The sequence below is a fragment of the Arvicanthis niloticus genome, chromosome 8 (genome assembly GCF_011762505.2).
Source record: "Arvicanthis niloticus isolate mArvNil1 chromosome 8, mArvNil1.pat.X, whole genome shotgun sequence".
NCBI lineage: Eukaryota > Metazoa > Chordata > Mammalia > Rodentia > Muridae > Arvicanthis > Arvicanthis niloticus.
In genome coordinates, this window is record NC_047665.1 from 16,187,303 (window position 1) to 16,213,843 (window position 26,541).

The 26,541-nt window shown below is 43.7% G+C and overlaps 1 protein-coding gene across 2 annotated transcripts in view; it reads right to left on the minus strand.

The window, feature by feature from the left end:
* The window catches only part of Rnf144b (ring finger protein 144B), a 131,883-nt gene that overhangs the window by 20,888 nt on the left and 84,454 nt on the right, over positions 1-26,541 (minus strand). For both annotated transcript variants that reach the window (XM_034511074.2, XM_076939078.1), the window contains exons 2-3: positions 23,482-23,672; positions 8,517-8,621 (exon numbers count right to left, since the gene is read on the minus strand). In XM_034511074.2, coding sequence (XP_034366965.1) covers positions 8,517-8,621; positions 23,482-23,646 — 270 coding nt within the window. In that variant the 5' untranslated portion in view covers positions 23,647-23,672. The remainder of the gene's footprint in view (positions 1-8,516; positions 8,622-23,481; positions 23,673-26,541) is intronic.

Sequence of the window (26,541 nt, forward strand, 5' to 3'; positions counted from 1 at the left end):
CTGCCTCGGCCTCCCAAGGCATCTACAACCACTGCCTGGCATACAATACATTTTAAAAGTACATTCAAAATCGAATCGCATGCCTCAAAAGCCAACTCAATCTGTTGATTTTCACAAATCAGTTAGACCAAATTAACAAAAAATGAATTAAAGATCACAAAATAAGCAAGTTTAGTCTTCCTCATACCAAACTAAGTTTGGTTGAATTTACCAAATGGATTGAATTTATCCATTCAGAAAAACATTTCCCTTCAAACTTTCTCTTACCAAACTGAAAATAAAAATGTATTTTTGTCTGGGACCTTAAATAAAAGTCCTTTAGCGATCCTTGTAAGAAAAAACTAGGACCAATTTCACACTATATGTATTTTGCTATAGTTCTGTTAAAAATATGATTGGATGTGAGCAACATAGAGAACTAAGTTTGTTCATCTACTATAGTACTACCTCTCTCCCCTGACCCCCCCAAACAAACAAACAAACAAACAAAAAACTCCCCTGAAACTCAAAGGCATCATGAGTAAGATTCAGAGCTGGAGAGAGCAGGCCCAAGCCACAGGCATTAGGAGACGGAGCTCGGTGCGTGACTTTGTCAGTGATGGTTAAGTGTGGAGGGCACATGGTCTAATGTTCCTTCACCTTTGGGCCCAAGGTGGTTTTCAATCTCCTCTAATGCTACTGAGATCATCGATTCTATGCAACAGCCATGAGGGCAACTAGCCCCCATCTAAAAATCTCTGAGGATCAATACACACCTTTTTTTAAATCCATCAAAGGCAGCTCCTAACAATGCTGTTTTTTTTTTTTTTCCAAATGAGGAACAGTTCATATAATAGCTAAGCCACATAATGTTTATGGGGGAGATCAAATGTTTTAGAACAGATTATGTTAATGAGAAAAGGAGCAGAAAGTGACACCAGAAGAGGTACTGACAACAGTGTTAGAGGTTTATTTTAAATTAGAAAGATAGATTTCATCAGAATAACACTTTATGGTCAACAGGAAAGGCAAAAGTCTCTAATGTGTGTGTGTGTTTAGTCGAGTTTGGATTTCCCACTTGTTATTTCATAAGCCAGATATTTATTAGAGTTAGGCCTTAATAAAGTAGGTCAACTCTCCAACTGAAGTTTGTAGCCACACTTGTTGATGCTCAGTCTTCTGCTTCAGGAATACAGATGCTGCCCAGGGCTCACTCATCTCTTTACCAGCTCTGCCCCTCAGGCGTGCACCCTCTCAATATGCTTGCTGACAGTCTACCGTGGGCTTGACGTCTGGGCTATGCAGAAGGGGTGCTCAAAGAATAAAAATTATTCAGAAGGCAATGTACACATTGAAGAGTCAAAATAAATCCACTGCCTGACCTTTTCACCTCTTATATTTTGTAAATTAAACTAATATCCCAAAGTGTCTCTGTCTCTGTGTGGTTTTCATATGAGAGAAAGAACCAGGCATTTTTTTTTTTTTAAATTGTACATTAGCCAAAGTATTAATTCCTGGTTCCACCGTCATTTGGGGCTAAGCCATAATTGTGTACGGTTTCCATTTGCACAATTATAAATTTTAAATAAATTGTGTTAGGATGAGTTCTGGAAGGTTCCACAAGGCTACGGGTGAAAGGGCTATGGCAGGTGCTTGAGAATGTTCACAGGTGCTTGAAAACTACCACACAGCTAGGCTGGCCATCCCAGGAAATAAATGAGATTATAAAGGGCTATCTCGTGCTCTACCTTTATCCTCTTTTTCTCCCAACAAAGATATTCAAAATTGTCCAAAATCACACTACAATGCTCTTTTGAAATTTTTATTTCCAAGTAATTTCAGACTTAAGACATCTCATAAAAGTCAGATGAAGACTTCATGCATGCTTCTCTCTCTCTCTCTCTCTCTCTCTCTCTCTTTCTCTCTCTCTCTCTCTCCTTCTCCTAAAGAGAACCTCGTATCAAAACCATCATTAATTATTAAAAGAATGCAATTGAAATTGGTAATACAACTGAATGAATTGCCAGGACTTATTAAGATTTCATACATCCTCCTGCTAATGTCTTTTTCAGTCTGGTACCCAACCCAAACTGCAGTCCTCTGTCTAGCTGCTGGGTCTCCTGGGCCCTCGGGGACAGGTTTTAATTTATCTTTCCCTCTCCTTCACGTGTTTGAAATGCACAGGCCAGTGGCCTGCGTGATGTTCTTCAACTTTGGCCTGGTGCCTTCTTGTGATTAGATTCAGGTTGTGACTTTTTTTGGGGGGGGGGGGGGGAGGATATCAGGTGTGACTTGGGGTTCCTCAGGAGGTACATGGAGTGAGAATACTGGTGACGTTAACATCTTGACTTGATTAAGGGAATCCTCGCCAGAGTTCTCTGTAATTTGCATGTATTCTGTAGGAGTTGCTTTAATTCTGGAACATTTTTTGTAGTAGCTCTGTTGCATGTGTGTGGATACCCAAAGAGACCAGAAGGGGGCGCTAAGAGTTCCTGGAGCTGGAATTACAATCTGTTGTAAGCCATCTAACCTGGGTACTGGGAACCAAACTTGGGTCCTCAGGAAGGACAGGAAATGCTTTTAACCATTAAGTCATCTCTCCAGACCTTAATCAAAGATACTTAAGATACCTACACCCTTTCAATAATTAGGACAGTTTTTCAGGCAGTGAGTACACAGATGACACACACAGATGTGTGTGTGTGTGTGTGTGTGTGTGTGTGTGTGTGTGTGTGTGTCTGTGTGTGTCTGTGTCTGTGTGTCTGTGTATATCTGTGTGTGTAGGTCAGAGAGTGCAGGCAAGGAGAGAGAAAAGGATACACATGTAATCAACCTCACTGGTTCTGGGCATTATCTCAACAGGTTTTGTGTGAGGACTTTTACCTGAGTTTAAAGCACAGGATCATGAGTTCTAGGTGGTCACACTGGGATTGTGGAGTAGTTACTGTGGATTATCTGGCGATAGTGTGGGACCAAAGGCTAGTGGAGCCACTCAAGAAGTCTGCATCTAGCTGTCTCAGAGGAAGAGAGATACTGTATAAAGCAGATATTTGGAGTGACCAAGTTGAGGAACTTGGAGGCAGGAGGAGAATCGGAAAGTATGTCAAGGGTGAGTGATGTAGCTTCTGCCATGAGAAAGTCCAGCTTGCCCTCAGAGTACATGCTAAGGCGATGGAAAGCACACCTGCACATGTGAAAGCTACACACACACACACACACACACACACACACACACACACACACACGGACTGGGCATTTCTAACAGCAGAGAAGAAATCAGAAGTGGAACACAGCTTTCTTTATCACTGTCTATTATGACCATAGTACAGAAACAAGCACCCCACCCACAATAACCCTAACCTTGTAAAAAAAAAAATTACAGAAGGAAAGGAAGGAGGAAAGGGAACAGGAAGGGAGAGTGGTACCCACTCATCACAAATATCTATGCTGAAAGTAATAGGTGTGACCCCCATAAGAAGTATAGGCCAAACAGCATATATTTTTTTTGAATAGGAACACTAAAATGGCATAGTTAAAAATTCTAAGTTAAGGACAGGAGTCAGGGAGAGCCACTTATTGGTTTGTAAAGTCAGGCTAATAGGAAAGAGAAGCCATGATTTTATTCAGGTCTAGCCCTTTAAATCAGCTGATTTAAAAAAAAAAAAAAAAAAAGTAAAGAACCAGGTTGACCAGTAGACTAGGACAGATGAGTGCAATTGGCAGTGAACGGATCATCATGACCCAGCCAGCAACGTCTGGGCCACTTTGAGGCGCTGTGACTTGCAAAAATGGAAGCAGGAAAAAATACTTGTTATTCCAAGTCTAATCACAATAACACAGAAACTAGTGATGTCTTCTGCCCCAAACCCAAAAAGCACGGGTGCCTCCTTCTAACAGCAGAAAGGTTGTCCACCTTTCACCTGAGTGTAACAAACACCTAAGGACTTGAGGACAAACTCTGAATGGAAAGTGCCAGAGGACATCAAAGCAGGACCACGCTTCTCAATTTACTCCTCTGCCAGCCTCTGGGTTAAACACGCCTGTGTGCAGCTGAGCCGGAGTCAACCAAAGAAGCTTAGCTTCCCTAGGCAGCGTTAACAGATCTTAGAGATTTTATCTTCCACTTACATGGGGCTTTAAATACATCTAAAACTGAGGTTTTTAAATGTGTTCAAAAATAAAATTTCAGCTGGGAACCTCAAAAATATCTCTTCACTCTGGGTTGGCAGAGTCCTCTGTTCCCTCCACCTCCAGAGCTTAGCTTCTCTCCAGCCAGCACACATGACAATAGATGGGTATTAGAGACATCAGAGACACAGTCGGCCCCTTCCTGTTTGTACCCAGTCATGGGAGGAGTTTCCCTAGCCTGGCCTGGGCAATCTTCACGTTACTGTTCCATGATAATGAGATAAAGGAGAGATGGGGGAGGGCCCCTTGAAGAACGTCTGCTTCCTACAGTGCCAGCCGCCTCTCCCAAAGCCACCTTAAATAAACACATCATCTGAGGGAAACTGTACTTACAGTGTGCAGGTGTAACCTCCCAGTCCTTAACCCCTGTCCTTCTCCTCCTCCCCTAGGCCTCTGGGCTCTACACTCCAAATCCCTTCCTACAGAAATTCTGAGTCCTTGTTCCTGGCAAGGCCAACTGTTCCCACCCTTCCTCTGGTGCATACTGTGTGGCACTGGAAGTAAAAGCCAGCCTGGTTGTTTTAGGGCCCCAGGACTTGGAACGGAGCTCAGTGTATGAGAGGCGGCTGAGAGGCCCATTCCTGCCCTCCCCTGCCAGCTGCCAGTTGGAAGCTCAGTTGCCTTGGCCACACAGTGACAGGTACTGTTCAAGTGGCTCTATGTGCCTGTCACTTGAATGTCACACGGCAGAGACAGACAGCTTAGGCTCTCCAGGCAGGGGCATGCCACTTCTCCAACACTGCAGGGAACTGCTGAGATTGATTGAACATAGCCTTTCAACATAGAACTTTACTTAAAGCAGTGCTGACAGAAATAACAATCCGTGTCCTGTGTTTATAATTCCATGTTGGACAAGGTTCCTGGTTCCGATACATGGGAAAACCCTACAGAGCAATAGATGAAAGTACCAGATGATGCAATGCAGGGAAACTTGACTTTCCCCCAGGCTCCCAGAAAGGTCACCTCTAAGCCACAAGCCACTGTCCATCATGGGGCTTCTTGGACACTGAAAGGAAGCTGCCATGTTCTCCCGCCTCCGGTATAAGTTAAACAGGGCTCAAACCGGGCATTAAACACTTTACTAATGAGGCTATTCTTGACAGACAAACAAGAAGAGGCAGAGCCACAGCTGAGCCAATTTGTAGGATTCAGGAAGACAGAGGGAGCAGAGCCAAGTGGGCAAGCTGGATCTACCCAGGAAAGCATGCGTACAAAGAGATTAGCCAGCTGTAGCCAGAACCATTCCTAACAAGTATGTCTATGTGTTACCTGTAATGACCAAACATGTCTCTCAAGTGAAAGGGAGAAAAGAGTCATGGTCGTGGGATCCAGTCAGGTGGCGTACAAATGAGCCCCACAGTGATACAGTCACAACTGCAGAGGCTATAGCCACACAGTAGCACAAGGATTCTATACGGAGAAATCTGGGTACCAGGAAGGTACCCAGCCCGTCTGTATGTGGTAATTTCACTTTCAAAGGAAGAATTCCAAATAAACAGATGTAGCTACTTAGATCTCCAATATAATCTACTGTTCAATTCAAAAATCAGAATGAAAACACTCGTCCCCCCCCCCCCCCCCCCCCCGCCCCGCAACCGCCTGAAGTCCCGGCAGGTTGGTTAAGAACTTGACCCCAGCATCTGAATGCTCTTCTCTAGCTGGGCTCTCTGTAAAGCCCTTGAGAGTAGAAATAGCCCATGAGTACCCTGGAGAGTCTCATTATTCATCTAACGAAAAAAGGGCCTAGGGAACTTCAAATCTGCTCAGTTTGGAATAGTTTTGTTCTGTTTTGGAAGAATAGCTAGATACAGCCGGAAGCAACCAGAAATGAGTGAGAATGTGTGTCGCTGGGGAAGGATGTGCAGCAGGTGACCAGGAAATGGGCATTCGAGGACAATAGAAAACCCAAGGTCTGTTCTAAACACATTAGGCCTAGCCGCTGGCATCCATGACATCAGTGAATGTTGTCCCTACCATGTGAGGTCTGGGACAACACTGTCCAACTAGGCTTTCCACAGTGACGGATGTTCTACTCTGGACTGTCAGTAGAGTAGCCACTAAGCCTGAACGGCTATGAACATTTCAAAGCAATTATTAAGTAGCATACCAGAAGAATTAAGTTTCTTTTATATGCTTGTCTACAATTAAATATCCGCACCAGACTGGCAACTGCCAGACTGGATCTAGATTCATAAACTTTGTTTTAAAACCTCAACCAAACTGTTCGTTTGTGTTCATTTATACTTTTTTTTCCATATAGGAATTAAGATCTCACTCAAACCCAGCTTTTACAGCCTATTTTATATCTCTTGCGTTTCACTTGCATAATTACCTGCCTCATTATATGTTTATGACCTCTCTGCTGGTCAGAAGCTCCCCCAGGATGCTGCTCAGCTACCTGGGCCTCTACTCAGTACCAGGCACTGGGTACCTGTACCAAGTGTTCTATTTTTACTAGACTGACCAGTCAGACATCAGAGGAAAAAGTCAGAAAGGACAATGCCAAGCCCAATGCTCTCAAATCCTGGGGCCTCGTTTTAAGAATAATTCTGTTGGGTTGGAGAGATGGCTCAGCAGTTAAGGGCAGTGGTTGTTCTTCCAGAGGTCCTGAGTTCAATTCCCAGCAACCACATGGTGGTTCATGACCATCTGTAATGGGATCTGACGCCCTCTTCTGTCTGATACCTTCTTTGGTCATACATGTAAATAGCACTCATATACATACATAAATAAATCTTTAAAAAACAAAACAAACAAAACCTCTTCTGTTTCACAGCACGCAGTGTCCAGAGCCCCAGGTGACTAGTTCCCCAATGCCTCTGTCTCTGTCTCTTCCTTCCATTATGTGCTGCAAAGCACCGAGGTCAGCAGGGGTCCTTGGCATCTTCAGTATGATCCTTTTAGGAAAACTTAGACTTCATTATTTTCTTAAGATGAGTCAATTCTACATCAAACCTTACTTATAGCCGTGTCTTAACTGCACACAGGACAGACTGAGTCTGAGTCAGGGTAGGAGTGGCTAGAGCACTTTCTCCCTGCTTTTCTTACAAAGCAAAAGGTATGGTTTTGTTTTGGGTTTTTTTTTTTAAAAAAAAAAGAAAGAAAGAAAGAAAGAAAGAAAGAAAAGAGGAAGAAGAAGGAGGAGGAGGAGGAAGAGAAGAAAAAGAAGAAGAAGAAGAAGAAGAAGAAGAAGAAGAAGAAGAAGAAGAAGAAGAAGAAGAAGAAGAAGAAGGAGGAGGAGGAGGAGGAGGAGGAGAAGAAGAAGAAGAAGAAAAAGAAGAAGGAGGAGGGGAGGAGGAGGAGGAGGAAGAGGAGGAGGAAGAGCACATGTATTCAGGAAGATGTATACATATACACAGCACACACGCACACAGATATCTGCCTGCATATGTATTTACATCCACCCACACACCACAGAGCTTTTGACTCCCGAGTCTTTTGCTGCACATTCCTTCTGCCTACTTTGTTCCCCCTTAATGCTATGTGACTGTGGTACATGAGAACTGGATTAGAATTCCAGTTCTTTCTGGATCAGTCCCTTGAGGTAAATCACTTACAGCCCCTGGACTTCAGTTCCCGTATCTAAGAAAACACCTGACTTTGGGAGGCTTCTGGGGAGGATTGGCTAATAACACACAGGCCAAGGAAGGCCAGGAGGAACGCCTGGGGCCAGGCAGGTGTCCTGTCAGGTGTCCCCTGCTTATCCAATCGACAGTTTATTTCATCGGTTTCTAGGGAGCCCGCTTGGAAGATTACACATTCTCTTAGACAAGAGATCATTATGTTCAAGTGAACAGGCACTGAAGATCCAGAGGCAGATTTCAGAGCAGCCATGAGCAGGGGGATCAGAAAAAACAAAAACAAAACGTTGAGATAAACTGTAACCTGGAGAGATAGGAAAACCTGCTCCAAGGGGATAGACTTAGCTGATGCCCAAGGCAGCCCAGCTGCAAGGCCTCCTCCCTCTCTGCTCTCTGGAACTGTTTCAACTTCAGACCACCTCTGCAAAAAGCTACCCTAGGAAACAAACATATATCTCTTACATACAGTGTAACTCACTAACTTAAGCATTCTTCAAGCCCCACTTTGGACCTGGTTTGATTTCTAGCATCATCGTCTGTTTTAAGAGCTTCTACAACATGCAAGAAGGCATCCATAAACAAACCTGAGATAAACGGCCGTGCTCAGGGCTTGTATAAGAATTCCAGCTCCATGTGGCCATAAAACACTCCTTTAAAAAGTTAGCCTCTGTGTTTTGTCGCTAACTCCCTAGTAGGCAATACTTAAGGGTCAAGATGTAGGAAATAATCCAGGCAGGAAGAAGGAAGGGTCGTGGCATGCATCCATACCTCGGTTTCCTGCAGGGTCCCGTGGTTTAGGCACACCATGTCAGGACAAGTGATAGGAGATCCACATCCTTCTCGGATGGACAGCACCATATACTGTTTCAGGCACTAAAAATAAAATAATAAATACAAGCAGATGTTTTAAACTCCGCACCCATTACAGTAGCACAAGGGTTACATAAGAGAACACTCACTACCTCTTCCTAAATTGGCTGTCCTGGGGTTCTTGTACCAGGAATCATAAGTTATCACAAGTGTGGATACTAAAGAGCCATCACTTTGGAAAGAATGCAGAGCTAGGCAATTAATTATAGGTGACTTCATCTTAAGAGTTTATTCAAGTCAGATTCCCCTTGGCTCGCTCAGTCTGTCCACCATACACTGGGAAAAAGAAGACATGCTTTTGCATTCACAGCAAAGACCTTTATAATTTTCTTTCTTTTCAAAGTTTATTCCTGGGCTGGAGAGATGGCTCAGTGGTTAAGAACACAGACTGCTCTTCCAGAGGTCCTGAGTTCAATTCCCAGCAACCACATGGTGGCTCACAACCATCTGTCATGGGATCCAATGTCCTCTTCTGGTGTTGTCTGGAGATGACTACATTGTCCTCATGTACATAAACTAAATAATTCTTTAAAAAGAAAGAAACAAACTTATTCCCAATTCTGTTTATTATTTTAATTTAGATTTGTGTGGCTGAGTGTTTTGCTTGCATATGTGTACTGTACCATGCATGTCAACAGAAGTCAGAAGTGGGTGTGGGATCCCCTGGAACTGAAGATATGGACGGTTATGAACTACCATGTGGGTGCTCAGAACCCAACCCAATCTTCTACAAGCATAACATGGACTTTTAACCACTCAACCATCTCTCTGGCCTCCTCAATTATTCGTGGACCACTCTGGGAGTGGAATGGAACTCACTCTGGGAGCCTGCAACTGAGCTACCCAAACAGAGTCAAAATACTAATAAGTACTGAGTTCTGTAGGAACAAGTTAGGTGACTTCCTGGTGGCTGGGGATAGCAAAGACAACTTGGAAGACTAGGCCATCCCAAAGGCCTTAGTGGATGCCATGTTGAGGCTGTGACATGTTTTGTTTTGTTGTTGTGTCTGGTGTTTTGTTTTGTTTTCAGACACAGCATTTTACTATGTAGCTCCGGCTGACCTAGAACTTTTAATCCTCCTGCCTCAGTCTTTAGACCTGCTGGGGTTACAGGCACGCCTCACCAGGTACTCCTTGAAGAGCTCTGAGTAAAAACATAAAAAAAAAAAAAAAAAAAAAAAAAAGAGGCACTGGGTGGCTGGAAACGAAGAAATTCTCCCAATAGGAGACGACAAGGGGTCACCATCCACAACTCCATCTGCTTGTTGATGATTGCATTGGAACCTTGGGCAGTGAGGAGAGAAAGCATAGGAAAGGGATTGGTCTTGGCATGTAGACCTCCAGTACCCTCTGTATCCTTGTCCTTCCATGAAACATGCCCACCGGAAAAAGAGGGCAGAGCAAGATGAGTTCCGTGCACAAGTGTGACCCACTCCAGACTCTAAGTATTCAGAACAAGTGTCAGGTTGCTGACATGCATTTATTATGTAGTTAGGCCTGTAGTGATCACAAACAGGTACCTGGCTTGTATTATTTTCTGAGCAGGTACTCCAATCGCCTGAAGGTCATTTCAGGTACATAGTATGATGCGTGTAAGCGGCGCATAAATACTATGCAAGCCATTTTATAGAAGCATTTGCATGTTTGCAGGTTCTGGTATCTTGTAAGGAATCTCGGGCCCACTTCCCACCAGACACCAATGGACTACTGTGGCTCCAGCAAATAAAACTTGAAAATCAAAAGTCTGGCTCTTCAGTTTCTACAGTCTAGTCAATGAAGCAATGACTTACAAAATGATTTATAACTGAGTTTAGATCTTTTTGAATTCATATACTTAAGTATCAACCCTTTACATTAAAAGCAATGTCATGCACTGTTATATAAACCATTGAGTAAAGGTCTGTGCTCAGAATGTTTCACAGAATTGTGAAATCTGTGGCATTTATTGACCTCTTGGAATTAATTTTTTTCATGTGAAGATGAAGCCCAGGCATCCCTATGGTATCTCCTTTAAAAGCATGTATTTTTCTAGTTGAAAAGACTGTCAGACACACTGATGACTGGATAGCCAGGGCCAACAACTTAAGCCAGATTTGTGTATCTTCAGAAAGTTAAGAGGTCCCTTCCTGGAAGAATAAATTTCTTCAATCACACAAAACCCAGAAACTAACTTAAATGTCCATCAAAAAAATAAATTTTGCTGAATTCATATGATGGTATGCTGCAAAATCATGAAAGAGACTTTCAAATGGTAGTTAGAAGACATGAGAACATGTCTGTGACATAGCATAACAGAGAGATGACAGGCACCAGGGAGCCGACGTCCACCCAAGTCACTCTTACCCTGTGAATGGCCTCATAGTAGATACCAAATATTAACTTTAACTTTCATGTTCAAGAAATGGGTAACACTTATTTGCCCTAAGATTTACTTTGGTAAATGTGGCTCGGTCCCAGGGGCTGAGTCCCAGGAGAAAGTAGGTGTGATATGGGAAAAATCTCTGACAGGCAAAGCCCCAGAGGAACTATACACTGGCTCACACAAAGGGTGTCTTCCCAAGAGAACCTGCAAAGGGCTCCCTACCAGGCTGCTTCTGGAGACTTCCTAGGCTCCCATGGGCCATGTGCTTCCAATATTATTGTCTTTACGCTCTCCTGCCAGCTGCCACTCACTGAAACTGAGGTAAACAGGCTCTAAAAATACACGGTCTCCAGGCCCAAGGGGAAAGAAAGGGCTTGAGAAAACAAGGTGGTGCCTTGCGTGCGATGAACTTCAGAGCCCAGCAGCTGAGGTGGACACCCACTGACATGGGAGAAAGACTCCATCCAGGACCCAAACTGGCTGTGCCCATCCTGATTAAACTTCCCTGACTCCCTGCAAGGAACCAGTTAAGCCACATGGGGTAGAGAAACTGAACAGACAGAAATGGTGCACGAACCAGCACATCCCACCAACCTGTAGACAAGCTTCTCCTTAGGACTTTTTAAGAGTAGAGAAAAGACTTAATGGTATATAGTATCTAGGGAAGATATCATGTGTATCTTTATGGGCAAAATAATTATTTAAACTTACACTGCAAATTTGTACAGTTGAAATATTAAGGTTCCCCACTGGCTGCTTGGAGCAGATGTTTTGTCTGCTAATGCAAGGTCCATAACACATCCAGTAATGAATTTAGAAGCTTTCCAGTCAAGCACTCCCATGTCTACAGAAAAGACGATGGACCGAGATTTTTTGGCGAGAAGTTGGAGCTGTGTGCATACCCCTTCCTTTTATTCTAAGAAAGGCTTATTGGGGTGGGGATGTGTGCGTGTAGGTTGTTAAGCAGCTGGAGCCCAGGAGCATGACCAACATGCCATCGGAGTGGGTGCACACTTCTCCGAGGAGCAGAGGAAGCTAGCCCTCATTGCTGCTTCTCACATCTTCCAAGTGCCTTGTATTCACGTCTTCCGTTCACTTCCACTGAAAAATATCCCCTCAAAACCTCCCTTCACTGAAAAATATCCTCTCAAAACCTCCCTTCATTGCTCCCACTGGCTAGAGAAACAGAAAGAATCAAAAGCATGTTACAAGAACCGCTGTCCACAACAGACAAGCCAAACACAGGTAAACAATGAAAAATCCTGGAAGAAAAAGAAAAAAACAAAACCTGGCACCTAGCTTACACATAAAGAGAAACACATAAAACCGCCATTTGTTGCCTTTAACAAAAGCAGCTCATTCAACTTTAGCAGTGTGCAGATCTTGCAATTTTCTGAACAGCCAACAAAGTCTGAGGGGGATGTTTCAAAAACAACATTTCAAAAGCCCAGATGACTCATGGAAGGAAGAATTGTTTCTTTTGTGTAGTTCCCTTTCACGTAAATGGCTTGATGGAGCAAAGACAAATACTTTAAGACCATAGGGGTCATAAATAATATCAGAAACTTCTCTTCAAACTCCCTGCACAGCCCACAAGGATTCCAATAGGATCTAGTCAAGCATTCAGCCACCAAACACATGGGGAGCCAGGTGATTTGTATTGTTCCTTCCAGCTCAGTCTATGACTTATGTCAATGGAATTGTTCAAGGAAGGGATTTTTTTTTTCAAGGTTGTTGCTCACACTGTATCAAAGGACATAGTGTTCTTCGCAAGGTGTTCTCCCCTGCCATAGAGACACGGAAAAAGCTTGCAACGTACCCACCTAAGAGCCAACTCTGGGCATAGACAATGCACTCATAGCTACACAGGTGATGGGCAGATGATAGTTAGCTAGATAGATGCTAGATAATACATCGTTGATAGATAATAGAAACTGATAGATGATAGATTATTAATGATAGATGATTAATGGATTACAGATGACAGGTGGATGATAGACAACAGATGATAGGTAGAGAGGTAGTGTACAGATGATTGGTAGAAAGACAGTCATTGATGGATGATGCTGTATTTGTGTGTGTGTTCTTGCCTGTACTGCTCACTGCCCCAGAGCTTCCAGCCTTGCCATCTTGCCAGAAAGGCCTTCCCAGCTAGGAAGAATCTTCCCTAATCTAGGAGTCTCTTGATATGGTGTGCTTCCTCAGATTATGTAGCTACTGTTTGCATCTACCTGCCCTGATGGAAGGCCTTTATCTTGTCTTCTGCAGGATCCTAGGAAAGACAATGCCACTACCAGACATGTCCATTGGACTCTGAATTACCTTCTCCTGAGCGTTATCACCCTGCTTTGATTATTGTCACTTTGTAGTGATTCTGTAATCTTGGATGTGTGTTCTCAGATTTTGTTTTTCTTTTTTGAGATTCTCTGGACTGTTCTAGTTGTTTCTGTTTATAACACGAGGCTGCATGAACAGTATTGAGTATGCTCCAGTCAAGTGCCTTTCCATTTATTTGGTCTCCCTTACTAGTAAGGTGTATTTTTCAGAGTATACGTTTCACATATTTTCATCCATTCCTTGGTCTTTCAGTCCTTGGGAAACTATTGTGAATGGAGTTTCTTTCACAATCCCATTCTATCAATCCTTGATAGGATGGAGAAATACTGTTGACCTTTGTACATTGTTCTTGTCTTCTGCTGCCTTGCCAAACTGGTACCTGAGATTTTAAATCTGGGATGACAGTACAGTGCAGCCATGCCTGAGAACCCCATGTCCTGCACCATCTGCCCCTGCCCCCACCCTGCCCCTACCCTGCCCCCACCCCGAGTATTACTCTGGGAGATACAGTTATGTCTTTCAGTGCTGCGTGTGTGGCTTAGCAATGTTAACTGAGATGAACCTCAGAGAAAGGAGTTCTCTCCATCAATATCCACAATGAAAACAGGCAGTAGCTAGTTCCAAGCAAAGGAGTGAAGGGAACTTAAAGGGGAAATTACATATACAACATTGAAGTACTTTTCATTTAAAGGACCTTAAATACTTTAAAAGCAGCTCTGCTATTTCTTCTGGAAAGGCGTGTAGCAGTCCACCTTGTAAGTCTGAATGGTCAATATGGGAAACTAAATCTGGGCTCCACTCAGAAGCACCTCCGGTTCCCACCAATGGAGAGCAATCAGACACTCCTGTCTTCATCTCAAATGATCATGAAATACCTACATTAAGACATATGGTGACAGGAATAACTGGTCCAGCCCTCACAACGAAGCCATGAGATCTGGAAACTGGAAACCATCAGAGCAGGTGTCTCTCATGATGGACACCTACTTCCAACCAGGTGACTCAACAAGTCTCCCGTGGACCTCAGAGGCTTTCCCTTTGCCCCATCAGGGCGTAATCTCTTATCAAATCTTTCTCTAGTCCAAAGGAGACCCATCTGGCCCAGCTGCTATGTGTTCTGTGACATACAGAAAACTCCCATAGCCCAAGGACAGAGAAAGTGAATGGGCTTGCCAAGTTTATATCTTTCCATTTCCTCTAAGGAAGCATTACCCTCAGAGCCACAAGTCCGAGGCTGGCATGGGAACACCAGCACAGACCTGGCACAGACAGTGAGAATAAGCATGCCCCTATTCCACACGGCCAACGCTCATCCATCTCCTCCTCCGTCCTCCTCTCATGAGAGTCCTGACCTAAACTCTTACTCAGTACCTCTCAGCCACTCAGATGTGAATGCGGTCTCAGAAACGGGAAGGAAAACAAAATACACATTGATAAAGGTTCAGAAAATCTCTCCAGCCATGATTAATAGAATACAGCCATCCAGCCTCCTCTATGTGAATGCAGGGAGCACTGTCTTCTTCCAGGGAATTCAGCATCCAAATCACGTAACAAACATGAAACATGATGGGGTAAACAGAAAGAGCTATGTGATGAAGAAGAGGGCTATGGTTGGGATCTGCTGAGCTTCAAGGACTGCATCCCCTTTGGAACTCACAATGAATTGAATCCCCAGTGTCACAGGACTGCACGGAGGGACCTTTGCCACTCAGCTAACTTTCAGGACTCCACCCTCACCAATGTTCTCGGAATTCATTTTGACATTAGGACGAGGTGGGGTGACTTCCAAGGGGGACTCCTCAAGGACCCTGTTCTTTTCCTCTTTCTGTTTGCTGCTCACATAACCATGAGGTAGGGGCTTTTTCTGTCAAGCACCTCTGCCACAATGTGCTGACGTCACCACAAGCCAAAAGCACCAAACCAGCTATACGCCTAAGCAGTGGCTCTCCTACGTTGGTTAATTGTCTCAGGTCTTCCTGACGGGAAGGTGACAAGCAGAGCTTACATCTGAAAAATTCCTCGCTGTGCTTTTACAGAAACCCTGAAATCGGTATCATCCCATTTCACACAGACCACATGAGAAATTGAGCCTCTATTCCCATGACTAATACTTACAGAATTTGAGGTTTAAACCAACATCTGATTGGGACTCTCGTCCTTCTGTGTTTTCCTACTATACTTTAAAAATGATTAAACTTTTTTTTTTTTTTACATACAATATGTTTGATCACGTTCCTTCCCCTCACCAAGTGCTCCCAGATCCTTCTACTTCCCTCCCCAGGCAACTTTCAAGTTCTCTAAAGCACAGCTTTGCTCATGTTCAGCTCGTCACCACCACGTGTTTAACTGGTCATCATGATCATGGATCAGAGGGGGATAGCTGTCCAAACACGGAAACCAATCAGGGGCTAGTAGAGAACTTTTTACAAGCCACCAGGGTTAATGTATTGATCTTTTCCCAATTTCTCTGAGCCTATCCTCAGTCCAGATTCTACCCCTGCACTGGTACCCACAGTGCAGTGGGAACCACAGATCGAAAGACAAGCATCAGAGGTCCCCGGCGCAGCTTTGGGAAGTAGACCCTGAGGTAAAGGAGGCAGGGTGTGGAAGCATGTGGGGACCCAACCAAACCACAAAAGAGGTCAGCAAAAGTTTCCCGAGGAGCAGAGACTGAAAGATGTATAGCAGATTGTTTGATGATGGTGTTGGTGGGACCCTGACTGTCCCAAGAAGGAGGTTCAGCTTTGTGGGGGCGGAGGAGGGGGAGAGGAGGCAACAAAGAAAAATATTCTGGACTGCATAGCTGGCAGTTGGCCTGTGCCTGGGCAGGAGCCTACAGAGAAGCAACAGGCAGAAACCAGACAGAGGGTCATGAGACAGTGCCAAGGGAAAGACAGAGCTGCTGGAGGCTTTATTTGCAAGAAGGCAGTGAGGACAAGTTTGGAATAGGGTGGAAGACGGGCAGAGAGCGAGCATGCTGGAGGATGGGAAAGGGCAGCAGGCAGCAAGGAGACCTGGGTCAGCACTAGGCCTCTCAACTTCTAAGGTATGGCAGACCCCAATTTTACCATCTGGAGTACATAAGTCATTTTTATGTCCCATTTCTCCTCTTTGCTACCCATCAGGACAGTGATATCAGGTTTCTTAAGATGTTAGTCTTCGTACCCAGTCACCAAGATAAGAATGCCTCTGTCCCTTGTTGAAATATGCCCTTTGCACTGCCAAACAGGTTCCTTTATTCATGCCATGCAGTGTCTACACAGATCACCTGCTCCTACCTCTCAACAGGAGGCAACTGGTGTCTCCATGTGTCTCTACTGGAGCAGCCTGCCCTTCTTTCGTTAGTTTAATGCACCAGCTGGTGACGTTATCATCTGGTTGACTCCACCCCTTGTTCAATCCACCATGTCCTTAGCTCTGAGACATGGCTGGCTCCTCCAAGCCTCTGTCAGTTCTGGCCTGGGTTGTTACATTTTCACTCTGTGTTCCTTACATTTCACGATACTGTAACAAAATACTTAACAGAGACAACTCAAGGGAGGAGGGATATGTTGGGCTCACAGCTCTTCAAGTTTTTATACATCCTAGGTAAAAGAGGGACATGGTAGCAGGAGTGGCTCAGTCTGTGGCAGCTTGCTCACATAATGGTGGTCACAAAACAAGAGAACTAGGCTGCAGCCAGGAGGCTAGGCAAAGCAGATTACCCTGTTCTTACTTTCTGACTCTTGTCTGTCTCTGTCTCTCTCTTCCTTCCTCCCTCCCTCTATTTGAGACACTGGGCACTGATCTTCTCCCAATCTCTCACTGGGACTATCTCCCCTACACACACACACACACACACACACACACACACACACACACTACATGTGCCTGCACACATAGACTTACATGTGCATGCATAAATGTTTAACATTTGCATCAGCCTCCTTCTGCCTCAGAAGCCACCAAGCACACTCTCAGCCTAAGACCTTATATTGCTTCCCTCTTTTATGTTTCTATCCCAATGACACATCATCAGTAAGACTTCACCTAGAGTAATGGAGGTCCCTGTCCCCATGGCACTCGATGCCTTCCTTGCCCTCTCCTGACCCCTTTGCATTTTTGGAGTCATATTATGATCTGACTTCTATATTTAACCAGCATTTTTACCATGCATTAAATCTCAGGCTATTTGAAAAGTGGGCTGTCATGCGGTTGTTCCCCTGTATTTTCTAACCAAGTCAGAATTATTCCTCATACAGCAAATTCTTATTGGATGAAACCCAGGCAAGATTTGAGGCCATTCTCTTAAGTAATGAACCACATAGGCATCTGGGAAGAGGACTTCTTTGTTGGGGTGGGGGAACCCAGGCAACCTATGGTACCAGCCAATTCTAGGACAGTGAAACTATGACAGTGTCCTTAGGCCCCTGGGACTGTGGCTTTCTGTGCTTCTCTTCCTCCCTTGGCACATTATTTACTATTTGCCTTGAATACGTGAGTAGTGAGCACAGGCCCTGGATGAGATCACAGGTCCAGGAAGCCAGTGCCTTCTTGAGTCACCTCTAACCTATTTCTCATGCCATTGCTATTCATTTCTATCCTCCGGATGCCACCTAACCTGGCAGCCACCTCTGTTGTCAGGAGGAAAACAACATCAAAACTGGCATTTTAAGCCAGCGATTTAACGATTTAACCAGTAGACACAAAAGCCGTCACATAATCATTAAAACAGACATAAACAAAGAGCACACTGAGGTCATTGTACAGGGCACATCATCTGGCTGATGACTGACTACTCAAAAGCAAAGCAGGGGGAAAGTATGCATCCAACCTTGGGTATCTATGCGAGGTGACTTCATGTAGCCTAGACTCAGAACCTACAGGATGATGGAGTAACAGGATACATCTGTCCATCCATCCAGGATCAATCAAAAATGTGGGAACCAGGACAGAGGAAAGACTGACTACAAAGCTTCAGGAAAAACTGGAGGTGGTGTGGTCAGGAGAACAGAAAAGAGCCCTGGGATGTCATCGTGCAATAAGATGCTTCCTTATTTCTTATAGTTCCAGTGAGTTCTAGGTAAAATTTACTACAAATGGCCAGGCCTTTTCATCATTGAAAACCAAACCAAAAACCAAACAAACAAAGAAGCCAACACCTCCAGACTGACAAAAAATGACAGCTCCAGAAGATTCCGCCAAAGATGTGGTCATTGCTCCACCTTTAGAATTGCCTATCCAATGTTAGGATCATTTTTAGAATTACTGTAATCAATGTGTATACCATTTTTTCTTTTCAAATCTGTTTTGAGCCTGGTGTTTGGTTTGTGAACGTCTGTGTATTGTATATATTCTATATAGTTACGTGTGCTGAAATAGTAAGTTTGTTTGATATGATAGAAGTATGTATTGAGTACTTTTTTGCTAACCTGATTGTTTAATCTTTTTTTAAAAAAGGTTTACGCCATCCCTTAACTGAATATCTTATCTTAGGTGAATAAAATATCTTACTGATGTTTTATTCTTGTTTTTATGTTGTGACTCCTGATTTACTTTGAAATTTAAGTTTAAAAGTGCAGCCATAAGCCACAGTGCGTGTGTGTGTGTGTGTGTGTGTGTGTGTGTGTGTGTATGCGTGTACCTTTTGGCAGACGGTTGATGAGGAAGGTGGTCAAACTCACATCTCACAGCATTCCTTGCTCTGACAGAGTTTAAAAGACAGAGTGGCTCTATATACAGTGGAATGTGGGGAAGAGAACAACCGTGGTGCTAGCTTATTCCAGGTCTGGAAGTGAGCTAGCCCCTTCATTAAGATTCCCTCTGATGCCTTCTATGCTACCCAACAGTGGGCATTATGAACTCCTCTTGCTCAAAAGCAGAAGTCAGACAGCTTGAACTTGCCCCAAATCTTGCACCACTGGATGGCAAAGCATGACTGAGTCTGGCTCTCTCATCATCATGTCTGGGCTCTCTGACACAACTGTGCTGCACTGCAAGGGAAGAAGGGAGGAGGAGGAGGAAGAAGAGAAGGAAGAGGAGGAAGAGGAGGAGGAAGAGGAGGAAGGAGAGGAGGAAGAGGAGGAGGAAGAAGAGAAGGAAGAGAAAGAAGAGGAAGAAGAGGAGGAGGAAGAGGGAAATAGCATCAGTTAGAACCCAGAAAAGAAGAACTATAGGTTCTTGGTTTCGTTTCCATTACTGACCATGTGCACACATACAAACACACACACATAAGCAGTTCTTCCTGAACTATGTCTCCCAGACCATCTGGGGGGGCTTTTCTTAAAGGTCACCTAACAGGCTCTGTAGGAAAGAAGGGCTTGATTGAAGAGGTTGTATGTTTCCTCTCACTTTTTAAACACTGGAAAAACTATTTGGCTGCAAAAACTGAATAGCTAAAAAAAAAAAAAAAATTCTGACCACCCCAAGCCGAGCCAAAAAGGGTAATGGAAAAGGTGGGGATATGGTTGGACTCTATTTTCTTTTCACTCAACGCATCCCGTCTTTAATCTGGAAGGCAAATAGGCCATGCCCAACATACCAACTCTTTCCAGGTGAAATTATCTAGGTTATAAAAACAAGCAACAACTGTGCTCTCCTTATTCTTCATTCACGGCTGACCCAGCGTCCAAAGTAAACCAGAGGCCAGCCCTGCCCGCAAGAGAGCAGACCCATGATTTCCACCACTTTGAAAACTGACTCTTGTCGTTTTTCCCCTTGACTTGAAGTGTCCAGAATGATCGGAAAGAACAAGTTGCAGGAGCTATGAATGAGACCGGTGTGACGGCTGATGCCTTGACTCTTAATCCTTGGGAGGCTGAGGCAGGACTGTCAGAAGTTTGAGACCAGCCTGGGCTATACACCAAGTACTAGGCTAGCCAAGGCAATACAACAAGGCTCTTCCTCAAAAAAGGAAAGAAAAGAGCCAAAGAAGGTGTGGTGGTTTGAAAGAAGCCCAAATAGACTCTTAGGGAAGGGAGGGGCACTATGGAGGTGTGGCCTTGCTGGAGTAGGTGTGGCCTTGCTGGAGTAGGTGTGGCCTTGCTGGAGTGGGTGTGCCCCTGGAGTGCACTTTGAGGTTTCAGAAGCTCAAGCAAGAACCAGTGCCCAGTCTCTCAGTCTCTCCATCTCTCCCTCTCTCCCTCTCTCTTCCTCCCTCCCACTCTGACTCTCTCTCTCTCTCTCTCTCTCTCTCTCTCTCTCTCTCTCTCTCCATATGCTTGCTGATCTGGATATAAAACTCTCTGATACCTTTCCAGCACCATGTCTGCCTGTGTGCCATGTTTCCCACCATGCTGACAATGGCCTAAATCTCTGAACTGTAAGCCAGCCCCAATTAAGTACTGTCTTTTATAAGAGTTACTGTGGTCATAGTGTCTCTTCACAGCAAATAGAAACCCTAACTAAGACAGAAGGGAAGCATGGATTTTCATGTTTCTGTTATTTTTATTGACAAATGAAAACAAATAAAAGAAAAAGGGGGGGGGGAGAGAAACTTTCTGCATCCTGTTGATTATAAATTTACTGAGATATTTAGCCTTCAGACCACAAGAAGAAAATAATGGTTTCTCTTGCTGTAATCCAGGCATATCTACACCTTTGACTCCACTGTGTACCTAAACCCTAGATTCCATCCTTGTAAGGACTGTGCCCATGTCTTCATCATCAGCTTCCCTTGCTTGATGCTATGCCTTTCCTCCATATTAAAGCGAAGCATGGGGAGTTCAACAGAAGAAACCATCTCTACAAGTGGAACATCCAATGGGATGGTTTACTTGCAGTGATGTGTACTGCACTCCTTTCTCTGATGTCATTTAGAGCCAGAATTATCTACATCAGATGACCTAAAGCTGACAGCTCTGTGGCTCTGTGGTTATGAGCACTGGCTGCTCTTCCAGAGAACCCAGGCCCAGTTCCCATGTGGCAGCTCCTAACTGCCTGTAATTCCTGGTCTGGGAAATCTGCCGCTCTCTTCTGACCTCCTTGGGTACCAGGTGCATGTGTGGTACCAGGATGTACATGAAAGAAAAATGCTCATACATATAAACTAAAAGAAAAAAATTTAAAAAGAAAAAAATAATTAAAAATAAAAAGTGGCAAAAACTGGGAATGGAACTCAAGTCCTCAGCAAAAAAGCAGCGAGTGCTTTTCACCACCGAGCCACCTCACTAGCGCCTAGATGCACTTTTGTATCATGCTTTGCATAGGAATAAGAAATGAATCTCTAACGGTAAAAACCATCGAGCAGTACTTCAGGCGAGTCTGATTCTAATTGCAAATTCGCAGGCACTAATGCAATCACACATGCCCAGCTTACTATTTTGGTAGATCACAGGTAATGAGGTTATCAAGAGGCCAGGGAAGGTTAATGCTTTTAGGTACAAAAAGTTCCAGAAAATAGAGGAGTACCAAAAATATCAAGCCATTTGGCTCCCTGCTTTTGAGCCCTCTGCAACAGTAAGGAAGTATGAATCTAGATGACAGAATAATGAGATTGTTCAGACTCTAACTCCCAAGTCACTGAAGGAGACATGAGAAACAGTTGTACTGTTTTTAGTTAGAAACTAAAATCTACTGACACAATACTGTGTCAACATTAGCTTCTTGTAAAGATGAAATGCAACCTTTGGCTGGGTCTTCTTTTCCCAGCACTGACTCGCAAGCTTGAGTTCCGCACCGTGAACTGGCCTAGCAAAAACTGAGTCTCATATCCTGCCCTTAAACACCAGGCACCCTCAGAGGAAAACTTCCATCCTGATATCACTAAACGTTGCTTCTGATCCATATGTTCCAAAGAGGGGAAGGGTCAAAAACATGTAAGACAGACAGAGAAGCTCTCACTGCTGATGGTCAGGTTCAGAATGTAAACAAGAAAAGGAAACCAAAGGAGACCAAAGGAAAATGGTCTCCCAGAGATGGTAGGACATCTTCCTCCCTTTCTGTAAAGCATCACATACTAGCAAGAGGAAGGGGTAACATCAATATGACTCCTAACCCTTCTAAACCTCAGAGTCTTCCCTAGACCCACACCCCTTCTCTCCTTTACTGGATTTTCTGTTTTCCTCTCAAGCCTGCTTTCCCGATTTTATATAACTCTCTTATTTACTGTGTTTGGTGTTTGTTTTGTAGCTCTCTTTGATGGATTGCAACAATGGTTCTCCTAATGCTGTGACCCTTTAATACACTTTCTCATGTTGAAGTGACCCCCCTCCCAACAATACAATTATTTTTGCTGCTACTTCATAACTGAACATTTGCTTCTGTCATGAATCATAATGTAAACATCTCATGTACAGGGTATCTGATATGCAACCCCTCTGGGGTCATGACCCACAGGTTTATAAACTCCCAAGAGTAAAGATCTTTTCTGGGTTTTGTTTCTATAACTGAGAATTCCTAGTACCCAAGAACAGTTCCCAGGATACAGGTGCTACCTGACAGATGTGTGCTAGATAAATAAATGGTGCCATTCTTTGCCATCCTTCAGTCCTAGGGCACCCCATCCTTCTGTCTCCTGTCTTGCTATACTACCAAGCATCCTTTTAGGAAACCAGTAACAAAGGGGACAGACAGTGCTAACAAACATCACTAAAAGAGGCAGGTTCATCCCTGGTCATACGTATCATTGTTGTTGCTGTTTCCTAATGCAGAGGAGGAATTATTCAGCACATTTTAGATATAAAAGAATAGAAGGTCTGAAAGAAAATTCATGTGTTATTTCCTGATTTTTTTTCATCACCCAGAACAGTAGGAGAACTCAGAGATATCAGTTAACTTGGGATACGCTGAATGTTTTTGTTTTCATTCTGAACTAGAATCTTCAGAATAGAAAGTCTCAACTTACATCTCTCTGGATGTGGTGGGTCATCCAGAGCCTGGGGGGTGGGGGGGGACTGAGCAAGAGGATCTGAGTTCAAGTCCAGCCTGGGCTACATACATAGCAAGTTAAAAGCGAGCTGGAGCTACATATGTACATAGGCACGCCTTGTCTCGAAAGCTCAAGGGTCAGGATACAGCAGTTCCCTAGCATGCAGTAAACCCTGGTGCCATACTGAATATGTGTTTGCTTTCCAGAGTAGGGGTCAGCCTACAGCAAACTTGGTATGTCACAGAAACGTATCCTCTAACTTTCATGATGTTTCCCTTTATAACTTTCCCACGATACAAACATTGAGGAGAACTTACAGGTGTACAGAAGATACACTGGCACTCCTGGAGCATGGTCATCTTGTCCAGGGTCTGTTCACACAGGCAAAGTTTGCAAGTGACAAGCGGGGTGGGAATCAGGTCTCCAGAGGGTGGGTTTTCCTCAGTCATGGTCAGACACTGGAGCCCATCGGCAGAGTCCATCAGCCTGTCCTCAGCCTCCTCTATCCCTATAGAAAATAAATAAATAAATAAATAAATAAATAAATAAACAAATAAATAAGGAATGTTATCACCATCAATTCAGCTGATGGTAAACACATATATTTGGGGGTCTGGTTGAGCAAATCCTCACCCTCAGTGATTTCTTAAAGTCGACTTCAGTGTTTCTGAGAACTGTGGGATGGAGTATGCCTGGTCTTGGCAAGGTCTTCCCGGAGCCCTGAAATTTAAGCTGACCTCACACCTCACTGTCCTGATTCCTATCTTGTACTGTGGGAGTGAAATGATTGCTAGCCGGGGAGGAGAGGGCATGGAACGTTGGTCACATGCACAATTCCAGGTAGACGGGATGAGCGAGCCTTAGAAAACAATAACTAGCACCACACAGTGACTCCAGCTAGTAACACTAGCAGCGTTGTGAGCTCGGCAATTGTGGAGAGCAAATTTTAAGTAAGCGTGAGAGGTGACAGTTAGATTAACAATCTTGATTTCCTCATTTTGTGTGTGTGTGTGTATCTATCTTAAAACATCACATTGTGTACTGTTGATTGTGCCTTGTAAAGTTGGCAGAGAAGATAGGAAATTAGTACCATAAACAAACAAAAAAAAAATGAGGAATGTCCCTCATAGACTCCTGTATTTGGACACCTGGTCCCCAGTTGGTGGCGCTGTTTGAGGTTACAAAACCTACCATTAGGAGGTATGGGCTTTGAGAGTTTATTGCTTCACCCACTTCTAGTTCACTCTGCTACCTGGGGTGCCAAGGAAAGGTGAGTGGCCAGCTTCCAGCTCTGGCTACCTGTAGCCATGACACTGTCGCCATGATGGACTGGAACCCTCTGGAACCGTTAGCCAAAATAAACTCTTTCTTCCTTAAGGTGCTTCCAGTCATGGTATTTTACCATAGTAACAGGAAGGTAATCAACATAGTATGTCACTACAATCACTACAGTCAATGCTGCTTGCTCAGAAGATACTTACAAAGGATGTCTCTTGAAAGAAAGTTCAAGAACTACCAAATGGGATGGGCTGTAGCTCAGTGGTACAGCATGTGTTTGGGATGTGTAAGGCCCTGAGTTCATCCTCAGAAACACCAGAAAGAGATGATTGTGTGGTCCAGCAATTCTACTTCTGGGTATGTGTTTCCAAGAAAACTGAAATCGGGAAATTAAGGGGTTATTTCTACATCTTTGCATTATAATATTATTCACAGCAGCATTATCCATGACTGCCAGAGGGAAATCAAACTAAGCACACATCAATAGATGAATGAACACAGCGTGGTGAGCATATGAAGAACCAATGCAGCTAAGAGACACATTAAATACAGGATATGTGAGGCTGTAACTTTAAAAAAAAGTTTGGCTTGACAGAAGTACCCACCAAAATATGAATAAAGGGTATACTAGAATAAATATATAAGCTATTAACATAGTTTCTTATTATCATGAGCCAGTCATTATTCACTATATGTAATTGTATATGCTGTTTACGACTGTTAATGCTACAGGTTTGTTTATACTAGGGTCACACAAATGTGGGTAATGTGTTAAGTTACAACATTATGACAGCTATAGATTTCACTGTGGAGTGAGAAGTTTTCAACCATATTACTATCTTATGGGACTGTCACCATATACATTGATGGGAACATCAGATGGGCATTATGACTTATACAAGAACAATGAAGCAAGAATGGAAGAAAAACTTGGAGGTAACAGAAAAAGGGAAAGCCAATGAGATCTTTGCTCACTAACCAGAACATGCCATCCTTTACTAACCTTAATAATCTTCCAAGTAGTAATAGATGACTTAGTCAAAATAAGTTAAGGAAGGGGGGGGGGGTTGGTTTCTGGAGAGTTTAAGAGCACTGACTATTCTTCCAGAGATCCTGAGTTCAATTCCCAGCAACCACGTGGTGGCTCACAACCATCTGTAATGGAATCTGATGCCCTCTTCTGGTGTGTCTGAAGACAGCGACAATGTACTCATACAAATAAAATAAATGAATAAAAAGAACTTTGTAAAAATAATAATAAGTTAAGGGGATGCTAACCAATAGTTTCCAATATGGAAGGCATGCTATTCCTGGATAAAGGGCAATAAAATTCAAGATTCAGTGTGCTCATTCTACTAAGGATTAAAGAGCTATCGCCCAAGGGAAAACTCAAATCAAATTAATGCTCACGTCAAGCTTGAAACTTTGAGATTTCAGACTCCCCTTTAGGGCCATATAAGGACTAAGAAAGCAGATAGATAGATAGATAGATAGATAGATAGATAGATAGATAGATAGATAAAAGTTAGGCCACCTCTTCCCAGGCTGTGGCTAGCTAATGATCACTTGGTTATCTTCCTAAGACTTCCCAGTGCATCACTCTCACAGACCTACCAACTTCCCCCTAACTGTGTCTTCTCATCTGAATGCAATCGGTAAGTGCTTCCTGAGTACAGCAACAGGAACTGTCACAACTCAGAACCACCTCAGACCTCAAATATCAATTACCCTTCAGAGCCAACTAGAGCTAGACACTGTGGCACACCATTGTGATCCCAGAAGTCAGGAGGCAGAGGCAAGAGAACTTTTAGTTCAAAGTCAACCGGGGCTATATAGTGAAAACATGGGTCATAAATAAATAAATAAATAAATAAGCTGGAATTTAAGATGCTAGTTGGAGGACGCTACCCTGAAGACACGTTGGTATTCTTAAAATCTGGCTACTGCTCACTTTCTTATGGCCTTGCCTGGTACTGCTTTCTAAAAGGAAACTTCATGGAGGGGTAATTTAAAGATGTGTGTGTGTGTGTGTGTGTGTGTGTGTGTGTGTGTGTGTGTGAGAGAGAGAGAGAGAGAGAGAGAGAGAGAGAGAGAGAGAG